At 38.1% G+C, this 14,404-nt stretch overlaps 1 protein-coding gene across 1 annotated transcript in view; it reads right to left on the bottom strand.

Annotated features, from left to right (window-relative positions):
* The window catches only part of SPHKAP (SPHK1 interactor, AKAP domain containing), a 98,016-nt gene extending 90,390 nt beyond the window's left edge, over nucleotides 1-7,626 (bottom strand). Inside the window, exon 1 of the mRNA XM_007453270.1 lies at nucleotides 7,468-7,626. Within this exon, the coding sequence (XP_007453332.1) occupies nucleotides 7,468-7,626 (159 nt within the window). The remainder of the gene's footprint in view (nucleotides 1-7,467) is intronic.
* Nucleotides 7,627-14,404: the final 6,778 nt, after the last annotated feature.

Consider the following 14,404-nt stretch of genomic DNA (forward strand, 5'->3'; position numbering starts at 1 on the left):
AAGAGAGTTTTGAATGCCCAATTAGATATTTAAAAAAATTTAGACCCCCCCCCCCCCAGTTTTGGATAGAGATATTGAATACCTAATATAAAGGTATGGTGTAATTGCAATAATTCAGGAAACAAGATCACTTGCCTAGTTTCAATAGTGCAACATCACCCTCAATTCCACAAAATGTTTTAAGCTATTCTGGGTTTTCAGAGTCCTACTTTTTGGTTAAAAAAAAAAAAAGAAAGAAAAGGAAAAGCACTGCAAAATCCTTCCAGGAGTTCTTCACACACAGCAAAAAGGATGCTCAAGGAACGGAGCTGTAGAGAACAGACTAAGACTAGCATGTTGGAGTCTCAAGTACTCTATATAGCAATTGTTGGCAGGAAAGAGAGGTGGTGTGGAGTCCTGAATACAAGTCTTGACTTTTGAAGTAAGAAGCTGAATCATATTCAAACTGCAAAGTGAGCCATAATTGCTGGTTTTCAACAAAGTTTCCCACGTAAGATTACTGTATTGACATTTTCCAAAGAATAAACTCACCATGTAGCACATATAGCCCCACCTCTCTAAAGTTCAGTGTGGACCAGGCTGCTTTAAAGGCAAGAGAAGACATTCATCATTTCAACCTGCTTTTGGTGAAGGCAGAGGAAATTAGTCCCCACCAGAGCCTGCATCATCTTTGTTCTGGCCTCAGTGCAACCTTGAAGCCTCCTGGATGTCAGTGTGGCTCAGCACATGAGAAAGTTTCCTTAGGCAGTCAGCGAAATGTCCCCCAGAGGGAATTCTGTGGCTGGCTCTTTAGATGCAGCTTGGCTGAATCTGAACCTGTGAACTCACTACCTTGTCTCCTAGCTCATCTTCCTAATGACCTCAATGACACCACCACTCATGGATGTCTTGCTTCAAATAGTCAGAGTTCGTGGTTCTGTTCAACTCTCAATGTCATGGAGACTTATTGACCTTGACTTCCAAATGTGTCTCATCAGAGTTCGTTTTTCCCTCCTCCCACTGCCTGTATACAGGTTCTGCCTCTCTGTTCCCTGTTTCCCTATCCACATCAGCTATACTTCTCCTGGCACCCCAGACTCCACTCTCTCCCTTTGCTCTAAGGAATTATCTTTAGAACTACTATATTAACCATCTTCAAATACCACTTTTAGTAAGACAACTATTTCTTTTTTTTTTTAAAGGTCTTTTTATTGCTGGACAATGCACACTTTTCTTTTTAAACAATTTATATATATGTATTATATATACATATTATATAATAGATACATTTTTTTTTTTCCCCAGCACCACACGGCATGTGGGATCCTAGTTCCATGACCAAGGATCGAACCCGCGACCGCTGCATTGGAAGTGCAGAGTCTTAACCACTGGACTGCCAGGGAATTCCATACTGTCTAATTCTTTTCTTAAAAATCTCCCTGTTTCTTCAATGCCCCTGATTACTCCTGCAGGAGGGCAATACAACAAGACACCTAGCAGTTTAACAATATTTGGATAGGCCATTCTCTGGTATCAAAATCTGAGCCTGGGTCTTCCCTGGTGGCGCAGTGGTTGAGAGTCCGCCCGCCGATGCAGGGGACACGGTTTCGTGCCCGGGTCCGGGAGGATCCCACATGCCGCGGAGCGGCTGGGCCCGTGAGCCATGGCCGCTGAGCCTGCGCGTCCGGAGCCTGTGCTCCGCAATGGGAGAGGCCACAACAGTGGGAGGCCCGAGTACCGCAAAACAAAAACAAAAACAAAACAAAACAAACAAACAAAAAAATCTGAGCCTGAAAATCACTACCAGGTTGCTTGACCAGAAGAGAGTATTTATAGAGTTCTGAGTAGTTTACACTTCAGAGGGAAAAGCCTTGTGTCTTCCTTCTATAGAAAGGTGGCTGTGGCTCAATTATGCTGGTTTTGTTTTAAATTTTATTTATTTAGTTATATATTTTTAAAAGCCCTTCCTTCCTTTAAAGAAACAGTTTCTAGGCCTTCCCTGGTGGCGCAGTGGTTGAGTCCACTTGCCGATGCAGGGGACACGGGTTCGTGCCCCGGTCCGGGAAGATCCCACATGCCGCGGAGCGGCTGGGCCCGTGAGCCATGGCCGCTGAGCCTGCACGTCCGGAGCCTGTGCTCTGCAACGGGAGAGGCCACAACAGTGAGAGGCCTGCATACCGCAAAAAAAAAAAAAAAAAAGAAACAGTTTCTACAAATACAGAATATTATAGCTATTTTCCATCATGTACTTCCTAGAATTAATACTGAGCCTTTTGGCCAAGAGCAGTATAATTCTGACTAATAAAAATGCCTTTAGAGATATGGATCAGATTCTGAAAAAGCTTCTCAGTTTGTATGCCCATGCCTGCACACATTAATTGAATTGCTTTTGTTAATTACATGTCATCAAAATGATACGGGCTTAGATGAAAATGTATATTACAGAGTAGGATGAAACATCAAGGGGCTTCTATTCTGTTCTTCAGACGTATCTGTGCCGCTGTTGACAGCAAATTTAAGTCTGTTTAAAGGAGGTCAGTCACACCAAAGAATGCTCTTGAAACTTCAGAGAGCTGCTCAGATGTCATATTAAGATCAAACTTTGCCTCTGAGAAACTGAAATGTTATCAGCCTGCTGCCTTTGATAAGTCAAAGTTTAAGGTGGATTTAATTAACATGACATAAAAAGAGAAGGCTTTTGAGGTATTGATTCTTCTCCAACAATTCTTTCCTCACATGAATCCTATTCAGAGACTTGGTTCCACTATATCCCAAGTTACAAATCTTCAGTCCATCAAGTAAAGCATGCATTGAAAATGTCCAGCTATTGTGGAAATATGGCATTGACTATAATGCTTTCAAACTAGAGGAAAGTCTAACAGATACTCAACGCAATGAAGGCACAATGCATGTTACGTCCAGATTAGTTTTTAAATTTTACTTACATAAATTTTGCCCCTGTATAAAGATTATTTACTTGGAACTAGTAATTATTGAGCACCAACTATGTGCCAAGGACTTACACAAAACTTTCTGTATATAAACGTCACACCAACCCTAAGACATCTGACTCAGAGAAGTTACAGCACTGGCCTAAGATCACACAGTAAAAAGAGAAACCTGGAATTTAACTCAGGACTTTGGATTCTAAGTCCAGCTTTGTTACACAACATTTCACTACCTCCCTTTAGATAACAGATTTTGATTTATGATAGAGACAATATAAGGACCTTTCACTTAGTGTTTAACAGACATAAAAGGATAACATTTATAATAATTTAGCTCATTTAAAGGAAAGTCCCTATGATTCAGTTTCACAAAGGTGACTGCATTTGTCTTGTAAGGAAGAATTGTCCTATGAGAGGAGGAAACATCAGGGAATGTCCATGTGAGATACAATTTTAAGAGATACCACGGAGAGCTCCAGTATTCCCTCTCCACCAGCAGCTCTCTTTCTTTCTCTCAATTTTTTTCTGGCAATATTTGGAATTCTATCATTTAAATGCATTATTTTACATACACTAAAACTTACCCTGGGTCTTGGTGCTCATTAAGTTAGGGTGACATAGGGGTTAGCTTACATCCCAACTTGGATGGATTGATGCTTTGTGATGAATGGAGTTCTGAAATCATGTCCAGGCTCAATAAGCTCAGTTGTCAATGTCAGTTAAGGGAGGGGGCAATCAAACTAGTTTAGCAGTAGTAGTAGTTAAGTAAAAATAGATTTTATTTTTGCAGTCACTATTTTATTGTGATTGCAATATTATTGCTTTATTTTAAGCAATCACTAACACCTCAGTGTGAATTTATCTGATAACTTTCTTAGCACTTAAAGGAAGGGGAGAAGGAAGAGAAAGAATAATTCTGAAGCTAGAGCTGGAATAATGGTATAACATTGTGCATACCAGGGAACGTTTGAGAGCAAAAGGGGAGTCTATCCACAAAATTCCAGGAGAGTATATATAGGCTGTGACTAGATGATATGGTAACCTTCGCTCTGGGGAAAGACTTACTGATAAAAACATATATTAAGGAGTCAATAAGTCCTTCAAATAAGACCACCAAAGTCTTTTTCCTGATGATATGGCTTTTTCACAGCTATGGTGTCCAGTGACCATTTTTCCCTAACAAGAAAATTGCACCTGGGTAGGATTCCCAAAAACCTTAGAGATTCACTGTGAAGCACATGGCACATGAAATGCATTCAGTCAATTTGCAATTTTTCAGAGGCTGATTATTCAACTAATGCATTATCTTCTGGAACCTTGTTTCATTTCTTCCACCGATTAATTTAACAATATATCAGTTCTGATAAGAAGGTTTGATGGGGAAGAAGATGAAGCTATTACATGAAATGAGTTTGGGGAATTAGCAATAGACTTCAGTTATCCATGTTACTCTTATAGAAGGTTGACTGTGAAGAGTGGTGATTCAGCTGGACAGGCCTGCTATCTCTAAGACAGAGCTGTCCTTATTCTTTTTGTCCCTTTTGTATAGCGCATTTGTGAACATAGAGATCCTCACTTACCCAGTCCCATTATCTGTGATTAATGCAATTAAAAATATAATCATGATCACTTAAATCAGCTTGCAGTAATATATAATAATAAGATAAAGGAATAATGTCTCAATATTCATGCCTTTCACTGAGGGCCCATGTTCCTGATACAAAGAAGAGAAGAAACACAGATGAGCTACTTTTTTGAAGGCAAGGAAAACAGCTATAGCCCACATGGTGTATGACACGTGGCATATATGGCTACTACATTGTCTTAAAATGCAATTAGTATGTAAGCTTAAGAGAATATTTAAAATGAAAGGAATGTGCTATGAATATTAGAAAACTATTGCCAGTACTCAAAGGTATTGACTTCTCCTGCATTAATTTGTAACAATCCTTCCTAAATTTAGTTGGATAATGTCTTTACTCATTCAAATCTTAATCATACCTCAAAGTCCAAATTAAGATGCACTTGTCTATCTTGAGATATGCCTGTGTAGTTACCTCACATAATTATTTAACTTATTAATTATTGTTTGACTTTTCACATGAGAAACCAGTATTATCTCCCACACTAGACTGTAAATTCTTCCAGACCAGGGGCCATTTGTGATCTATCCTTGTATCTTTCCTCAGGATGTAACAAAGTTTTAAAAGTATTTGGGTTGGACTGTATGGAATTACCCATATTTGATTTTTTTTTTTCTTTGTGGTACGCGGGCCTCTCACTGTTGTGGCCTCTTCCGTTGCGGAGCACAGGGTCTGGACGCACAAGCTCAGCGGCCATGGCTCACGGGTCCAGCCGCTCTGCGGCATGTGGGATCTTCCCGGACCGGGGCACGAACCTGTGTCCCCTGCATCAGCAGGTGGACTCTCAACCACTGTGCCACCAAAGGAAGCCCCTATTTGATCATTTTTGATCCATAAAAAAGTCAGTTTCGTATGGTTCAACCTAATACTAGTTGTTCTAGAAATAATTGTGGAATGAGTAGAATTATATTTAAAACTTTAAGTTCATATATATCTATATCTATATATATACATATATATATATCTATATATATACATATATATATATATGCATGAAGTCATTTAGAATAGATGACTGAATTTTTATTTTACTTTTTCTAGTAGCTGCCCAGTCCCAAACAGCTCTATTAGTTCATTAGCTTCCAGACAAGATTTTTAAAAAATGAATATGACTACATATTTTCTAGGGAAATAAGCATAATTGAGATAACAGATCATAAAGTACTAACTATCTCAGCACGGTAATGCCAATATTGAATTCTTTTTCTGGCAGTGCTTACTTGTTGATAAAATCATTCTTTAGAATACTGTTAGTTGTAGGTAATCATTATTTTGAGTGCTTACAATATGCCAGGCACTGTTCTAAACATTTCACGTCTAGAAACTCATTGAATCTGCACCTCAACCCTATGAAGTGGGTAATATTATCTTTTTTCAGATGAGTGAATTGAAGCATGAAGAGGTAATTTGCTTGAAATCACACAACTAGTAATTGTAGAACTGGGTGTCAAATTCAGGCAGTCTGGCTTCAATCTTTCTTTTAAATGCCACTGGAATTCTAATCAATAGAAATAGAGTTATTTAAAAATTAGAATAAATTAAAAATTATTTAGCCTTATGACAGATATAGCAACCAGTGAAGACTTTATAATTTAGAGTTACAGAGTTGAATAGACCATACCTAGGGCTTGAAAACCTGCTGCTTTAGTTCTTTCATAAGTAATTCAAAATCATTTTGAATTATAGTGCCTCAGTTTTCTACATTAAAAACTGGAATTCATAGTACTGAATCCTCTATAAGAATTTTATGAGGATCATATAACACATGATAATAAGAATCCCTTAATTAATCAGGCAGGTATATTTTTATATTTGGTTATGAATATATGCATAAAAATATTTTGTAAAATTATGTTTAATGCTTTTTTTTAATAATCAATATATGTTTTCTAATGAAGATATTTGTTTTCTTTGGTACTTAAAAACTATACAAAATCACACACGCAGAGAATACATAAGGCTGCTTAACTGGGTACAGTAATCAATAAATTGAAATATATATACATATATAATGCACATTATGTATATGTAATTACATATACTTATACAATATGATCAGTAAAAGAACTTATCTTAATTTATAGCTATAAGTACTTTTTACAATTGAACTTTGTTTTAACAATAAATGAACTAATCCAGTGTGATTTCCTCTAAGTTTTCACGAAAAGGAACACACTTTCCTCTGGAATTCAGCATCAAATAGTGATAAAAGCATTAGATGAGGAATTGGGCATTTGGCTTTAAATTTCTGGGCCTGAAGTCGGATTGGCTGGGAAAATTGGACAATTAAATTAGATGATTTTATGTTGTTCAAATGACAACTTTCTGCAAGTGTCTTAAAGCAAGATTTGTTTATCAGTTCTAAAATCTATACTCCAGGAAATGCAATTCTGTTCCTAATAAAATAACCAGGCATACCCTTCCCTTTAAGAAAATAGCAAAAAGAGAAGAGCCATGAATTTTTCTTAGATATAGACTTAGGAGCTTATAGACTTAGACTTAGACTTAGACTTAGATATAGACTTAGGAACTTATTATATAATAAGTTGGGCCATTCCAAACCTGTGAAGATTTTTCTGCAAGGAGATCCAAGAAGCCGTCACCCATGGCTATGTTTGGAAAGAGTTACTAGAAAAAGTTGGAGGTGTGGTGAAGCACACTGGAGGCTTAGAATTTTTAAATCAGACCTTTCTGCAATGCTTGAGTTTTCCGATCATTTCCATGAATTAGATTTTTGAATGTCGTCAGGGGATTGTCCTGGGGAGCAAATTGTGGGTGATTTTGTGGTGTGTTTTTGTTGCTGTTTGTGCTTTAGAAGAAGTGCTTGAAAAGTCAAACTAAAGTAGTGTTCAATCAAGTTCAGTCGGTGAGAGGACAGCGGTGTTAGGCAGTGTTACCTTCTTACACGCAGTGATGGAGCTACCCAAGCTGCTTCCCGAGCTGCCGCTGGCGCTGCCCTGCTGCAGTTCCGCAACCTCATACATCAGGGGTGACTCCAACTCGCTGTTTGTGCCCCAAAACACAAAAGAGAACACATTCTGGTGAATCATCTCCATATTCAGAAAGAAAGAAGCATGATGTGGTTTTATGGAAAATCATCTTTTCAGATTGTGCTGAACACTGCAAACCCTCCTGCTGACATTGATGTTTGCCTCTTTGTTGGTTTCACTTTTGTAAGTGGTGGAACCACTATGACCTATTCCGTTGTGAATATAAAATTGCGACCCATCACCTTCTAGTGTAGGTGGATGGACACAGTGCATCTGCATGACTTCTAGCAGGGTTGACATCTTTTCTTAAGCAAGCAGTTTTAAAACCCAAGTAATATCCTTTCAATTTTCACATTAATTCTGCTCGGCCAAAATGGACACATAAAAAAATACTCATTTTGGGCTTCCCTGGTGGCGCAGTGGTTGAGAGTCCGCCTGCCGATGCAGGGGACACAGGTTCGTGCCCAGGTCTGGGAAGATCCCACGTGCCGCTGAGCGGCTGGGCCCGTGAGCCATGGCCGCTGAGCCTGCGCGCCCGGAGCCTGTGCTCCGCAACGGGAGAGGCCACAACAGTTAGAGGCCTGCGCACCGCAAAAAACAAAAACAAAAACAAAACAAACAAACAAAACAAAACAAAAAACAACAAAAAAACCCAACTCATTTTAGTTTTTAAAATGAGCGGAAAAACATAATTTTAACTGGGAGGCAGGGTGGTACTATGAAACGAACATGAGCTTTAGAAAACACAGGTCATCTCTTTATCACCTCTGTGGCTGGAGATGGTATCTTAACTTCTCTGTCTCCATAATTCTAGACTTATATCCTTTTCCCCTATTTCTGTGAAATCTTGGTGGGCTTGACTATATACGGGGCTGTATAAATATTTTAAAATATTTGAAATTATTTCTTCAGCCTCAAGATGTGATATAAATTGAAATTATTTTTAGAAAATATTTTTAGAACATTTAGAAATATTAAGATTCAGAGGTTTTTTTTGTATTTAAATTAGGCTAAATATTTTTCTTCTGAAAATAAGCAAATTTGGGTTTTAAAAAAATGTACTGTTATCTCAAGTCTACACATTTTATTTTCATGGTTGTTTGCCACATAGAACATGTACAATTCATTGAAATACATTTTTTGGAATACTGTCTAATTATTCCTTAAGCAATTATCAACCCAAAATTTAGAATTTTTTTCTTAAGAGAAACACAATAGAAAATCAGTTAAATAAACAATGTATTTCTGAATAACATATAACCTTCATGCTTTAAGTTCTGAATTAGTCAACTTTCACTGCATTGCAATTAACCATAAGTCAAATATTGCATGTATGTAGTCTGTTTGTATTTCTATTATTAATTATATGAATAATATTTTTACATGACTGCTGATGGTGCTATGTAACAGATCAGAAATTTGGGTAAAAATTTCAAAGAATGATTCAAGTAAAATCTGCTTTATTTTAAACTTTATGTATTATTTTCTGAGGAAAGGAATGAGTATAATTTAAATGAAAAGATAGCACCCATGTTATTCTTGTTGAACTGGTGAAAGGTTGCAAAAGGAAGGAAGGAAGGAAGGAAAGGAAGGAAGGCGAGGGGAGGGAGGGAGGGGGAAAGGATGCAAAAGCTAACTGGCTCCAGATACTGGCTATAACTTCTTAGCCAGGATACTGCCCAGCTTTTCAGGGTCTGTCTCTTCTTTTATAGATGACATGTTTGGAGTAAAGTCTGTGGTCCCTGCTAGCTATGGACATCACTTTCAAAATATCATAGAGAGTCTGAGTTTTCAGCCGTATTTTTACAGGCTTCCCACACGTGGGGTTATAGCTTTTTACGCTATTAAGTGTGATTCTCCCTCAAACGCAACTGCAGATGTCCCTCTGAATGCTTTCTTGGCCACAGGAAAGTTTGGCTTTTACACAAACACCAAACAGGTGAGGTTCCAAATCACTTTCACGTGGAAGACAGGACCACAGACCAAGCTAACTTTGGGCTGTAATAACTTGGCCCATAAGTCAGAGAAATTGTATGTTATTTCTTCTAGGAGCCAAAGCTCCATGTGCAGGAGTTCAGGCTGAAGAGTCTACAAAGCTACATGTCCTGTTTGCTACTGTGTCCCTTAGGCAGCTCTGGTGAGCTGGTGGATCACTTCCATCCAGGCTACCAAAGGACTTAGGTTCACTGTTAGGACACCTCCCATGTCTCTTTGCAGGGTTATCGCTCCTGAGAGTGGGAAGTAGGCAGACTGAGAAGAAAGGTGGAGACAAACCTGATATAAAACAGAGAAGCAACAGAGCTTCAACAATCTGTGATCGTTCTAAAGGGGGATCACATCTAACTTAGGGAGAGTAGGTCCAAAATCAGGGAGTAATGGGAACATCGGAAAAATTGAAAGATCACCCATGGAAGTTCCTTGTTTTCCCATGAAGTACACTGTATATGATTACAAGTAGCCACGGGTGCTATAGTAATTACTATGCACATAAAAGTTTAGCTGCTGAGCTAGTCTAGTGGGAAGAAGAAATGACAAGTCTACCCACTTTCTACCCACATGTAACCTGAAAGCCCTTTTGCCTTTAAGATGATGGTGAGATCCTGGTCAGAGTTGAAGGTGAAGAAGGGAATTTGAAACTGTTGCTTTGCCTGTAGGGCTCACTGCATTTGTTCTAAGGCTAAGCATGTATAGCATTAAAATGTGTGTGTGTGTATATATATATATATATATATATATATATTTATATATATATATTTGTTTATTGTTATAAGAATTAAATGAGGCAATAGAGTCACATAGTGGGACTAAAATCTGTGCATTACTTCACAATAACTGTGAGGCAACTCCTTGCACCAAAGCAAATGCATCTTTCACTCTCCTGAAAAACATTATGAATCAATTTATTGACACCTATATCCAAAATATATCTAGAGAGGCATATCTTTTAAATCATGTGACATGCATGTAAATTTCCAGTAGGTGGCTACAACACTGCCCAATCTGTTCCCATGTCTTTGGAATGGAAATGGAATTTTTAGAGTATTTGCAAAAATGTTGTCTCTAGAGAAGCAGAACATTTGCTGCTACAGGATGAGACAGAGATGGCAAGAACATGAAACTCATGCATTTATTAAAATGAGTTCAAACTGACATTAAAAGAACTGCTGTCAAGATACAGTACAGCCTTATAACTTGCTCCTAATGGGTATGGCTGCAAATACTTTCCTGGGACATTTTCATTTGATTTTGACAAGTGTTGACAGTATTTATTAAGCACATCCTTTCAGACTGGTTTCATGCTGAAACTGCTAAATACATTTCAATGAGGAGGAAGACGAAGGTAGGAAAGAAGGTACAAAAGCAGAATTTAAAGTAGTGACTTTAAAAATATTATGGGAAGAGAAGCAGACTCCTTTGTAGAGCAATGTTATATATGAATTGCCTGAGTCCTGAGCTGTCACCACACTGCGATCATTAATGATTCATGCAGTGTGAATAAGTAGGTCACCATCAGAAAATAGCTTAAGGAATATTCAGTTATTTCACCAGAGTGAAGTGTCCAGTTACTGGAAGCAGTAGTATATGCTGCTACTCAAAGTTTGGTCTATGAACCAGCAGCATTGATATCTCTTGGAAGTTTGTTAGATACCCAGGAGCTCAGGTCCTGCCCTAGAACTACTGAATAAGATCTGTATTTTGACATTAAACTCAGGTGATTCATATTCTCATTAGAGCTTGAGAAGCATTTATCTAATGTATTAAGTTAAATATACATTCTTTTTTGCCCTTGAGCCGTTGCACATGATGTTACTTCTTTTAGAAACACTCTTTTCAGTCCTCTTTCTCCCTCCTGGATAATTCCTTCTCTATCCTTTGGGTCTCAGTCTATAAATCACTTCTTGCACTTTCTCCCTTCCCTCTTTCTGCCAAGGAGGCCACTTCTCCTCTCCAACCTCCGTTGTCCAATGCACAAGCACAAACATACACTCTCACCTCTTCCCACCCTCTTCCCAGCACTCAACCCAACCCAAGAAATGAGATCGACACTCTTCTTGTGTGTTCCAACAGCACCCTGAACCTTAGCCTGTTATAGCCTTTGTCAAAATGATATATAATTAGGTAATGTTTGTCTGTATCCCCCTTTAGGCTGTAAATACTGAAAGATTAGGGACCCCTTACAACCTAGGACGGTGCTAGGCAGTGATGGATGCTCAATTAGTATTTATTAATGTTGTTTTTTCTTATCTTTCTGAGCATGCTGTTTGACCTCAAAAGATTATGCACAAAAGAGTGTTTGAATTCAATGCTTAATTTTCTGCAGTGGTGACATATGGTGAGATAAGCCGCATCTGAGAAGATAATCTAAAGTATTTCCCAGGATAATTCTAATGAAAAGGGATCCTGCTGCTATTGTTGCGAGAGTCTAGTAAACACAGTGAAAGTTAGACAGTTTGAAATTCTAAAAGGTAAGATTTCTTATCTTCTTCCCCATTTAAAGAATGCTTTCAGTGAAATATAGTAATTGGTTTGATTGTGTCAGTTCTGTTAAGGATAGCCACCCTTGAGCTTTAATACTAAATCCTCTAATTGCCACACTCAGAAAAAAAATAAAAGCTCACATCTATCAGAAGGAATTTTGAGCAAAGAATCAAGTTGCTCTTGTTAAAGCCAGTTTAACAATGTGCCACAACCTAGAATTTAGAGGAATTTAAAATACACATTTGTGTGGTTCAAAATGAAAATTTGCTAAAGTGAATGTCCTTCTTTTACCCTCAGCTAAAGGGATTAACTTGTTAGATGAAGCTCAGGGGTTTAGGTTAGTCTTTCAAAAACTGATTTGTTTTTGGAAACATAAAAAAAACTCTGAAAACCCACAAGAATCTTGAGAAAGAAGAACAAAGTTGGAGGCATCACACTCCCTGATTTCAAACTATATTACAAACCTATAAAATCATGTGATACTGGCATAAAAACAGACACATAGGGCTTCCCTGGTGGCGCAGTGGTTGAGAGTCCGCCTGCCGATGCAGGAGATACGGGTTCGTGCCCCGGTCTGGGAGGATCCCACATGCCGTGGAGCGGCTGGGCCCGTGAGCCATGGCCGTTGAGCCTGCTCGTCCGGAGCCTGTGCTCCACAATGGGAGAGGCCACAACAGTGAGAGGCCCACATACGGCAAAAAAAAAAAAAACAGACACATAGATCATTGGAATAGAATAATGTCAGAAATAAATGCACACATATAGGGTCAATTAATTTATGACAAAGGAGCCAAGAATATACAATGGGGAAAAGACAGTCTCTTCAGTAAATGGTGCTGGGAAAATTGAGCAACCACTTGCCAAAGAATGAAACTGGACCACAACCTTATACCATACACAAAAATTAACTCAAAATAGATTAAAGGCTTGAACATAAGACCTGAAACCATAAAACTCCTAGTAGAAAATATAGGCAGTAAGCTCACAGATAATTTTTAAAATCTGACACCGAAAACAAAAGCAAAAAAAGCAAAAACAAACAAATGGGACTGCGTCAAACTAAAATGATTCTGCATAGCAAAGGAAACCATCAACAGAATGGAAAGACAAACTACTGAATGCGAGAAAATATCTGCAAATCATGTATCTGATAAGGGGCTAATATCCTAAATATGCAAAGAACCCAAATATGCAAAGAACCTAAATATGCAAAGAACAACTCAATAGTAAGAAACTGAACAACCCAATTAAAAAGTGGGCAGAAGATCTGAATACTGATGGCCAATGAAAAGATGGTACATGACAAGATGTGCTACATCATTAATCATCAGGGAAATGCAAATCAAAACAATGATGAGCTATAACCACATGCCTGTTAGAATGACTATTAGTAAAAAGACAAAATAACAAGTGTTGGAGAGGATGTGGAGAAAAGGGAACACTTGTGCATTGTTGGTGGAAATGTAAATTGGTGCAGTCACCATGGAAAACAGTTTGGTGGCTCCTCAGAAATTAAAAATACAACTATCATACAATCCAGCAATTCCACTTCTGGGTATTTCTCCAAAGAAACCAAAACCACTCGTTTGAAAAGATATGTGCACCCCATGTTCATTGCAGCATTATTTACAATTGCTAAGATATAGAAACTTCCTAAGTGTCCATCAATGGATGGGTGGATACACACACACACACACACACACACACACACACACACACACACACACTGGAATATTATTCAACCATAGAAATGAATGAAATCTTGCCATTTGCAACAACATGGCTGGACCTTGAGGGCATTATGCTAAGTGAAATAAGTGAGACAAAGAAAGACAAATACTGTACAATCTGTCTTACATGTGGAATCTAAAAACATATACATATGTGTGTATATCTATATATCTATATTTATATCTTTATCTATAAAACAAGAGGGAGAGGTAGGTGGGAGAAATAGGTGAACTGTCTTTGTTTTGTTTTTAAATTTTTAATAAATTTAATTAAAAATGATTTGTATTAAAAATCACATGATATGTTAGTTTCTTTTACCTTCATCTTCTGACCAATCTATTGACAAACACTCCCTCCTTGACCAAACTTTAGTCAAGTTCCTCTGAACCATCTTTTCAACTAGATTTTGATCTTAGTCTGCTGAGCCCAGTTTTAGCAAAGAATCCTGCTAAGTCAGTTTAGTAAAATTCTCCCACCCTTGATATCTACTCAAGTTCCTCATCCTTCACCCTTAATGTCTAAGTCCTTGGTCAGACTCTAGCAATAATCCTGTTAGGCCATTTTAGCAAGGATCCCCCTCCCCTTGATATCTCCTCTTAGTAATTTTCTATCCACTGAACCCCTCACCCTGCCC

Source organism: Lipotes vexillifer, unplaced genomic scaffold, assembly GCF_000442215.2.
Source record: "Lipotes vexillifer unplaced genomic scaffold, Lipotes_vexillifer_v1.1 scaffold471, whole genome shotgun sequence".
In the NCBI taxonomy this organism is placed as follows: Eukaryota; Metazoa; Chordata; class Mammalia; order Artiodactyla; family Lipotidae; genus Lipotes; species Lipotes vexillifer.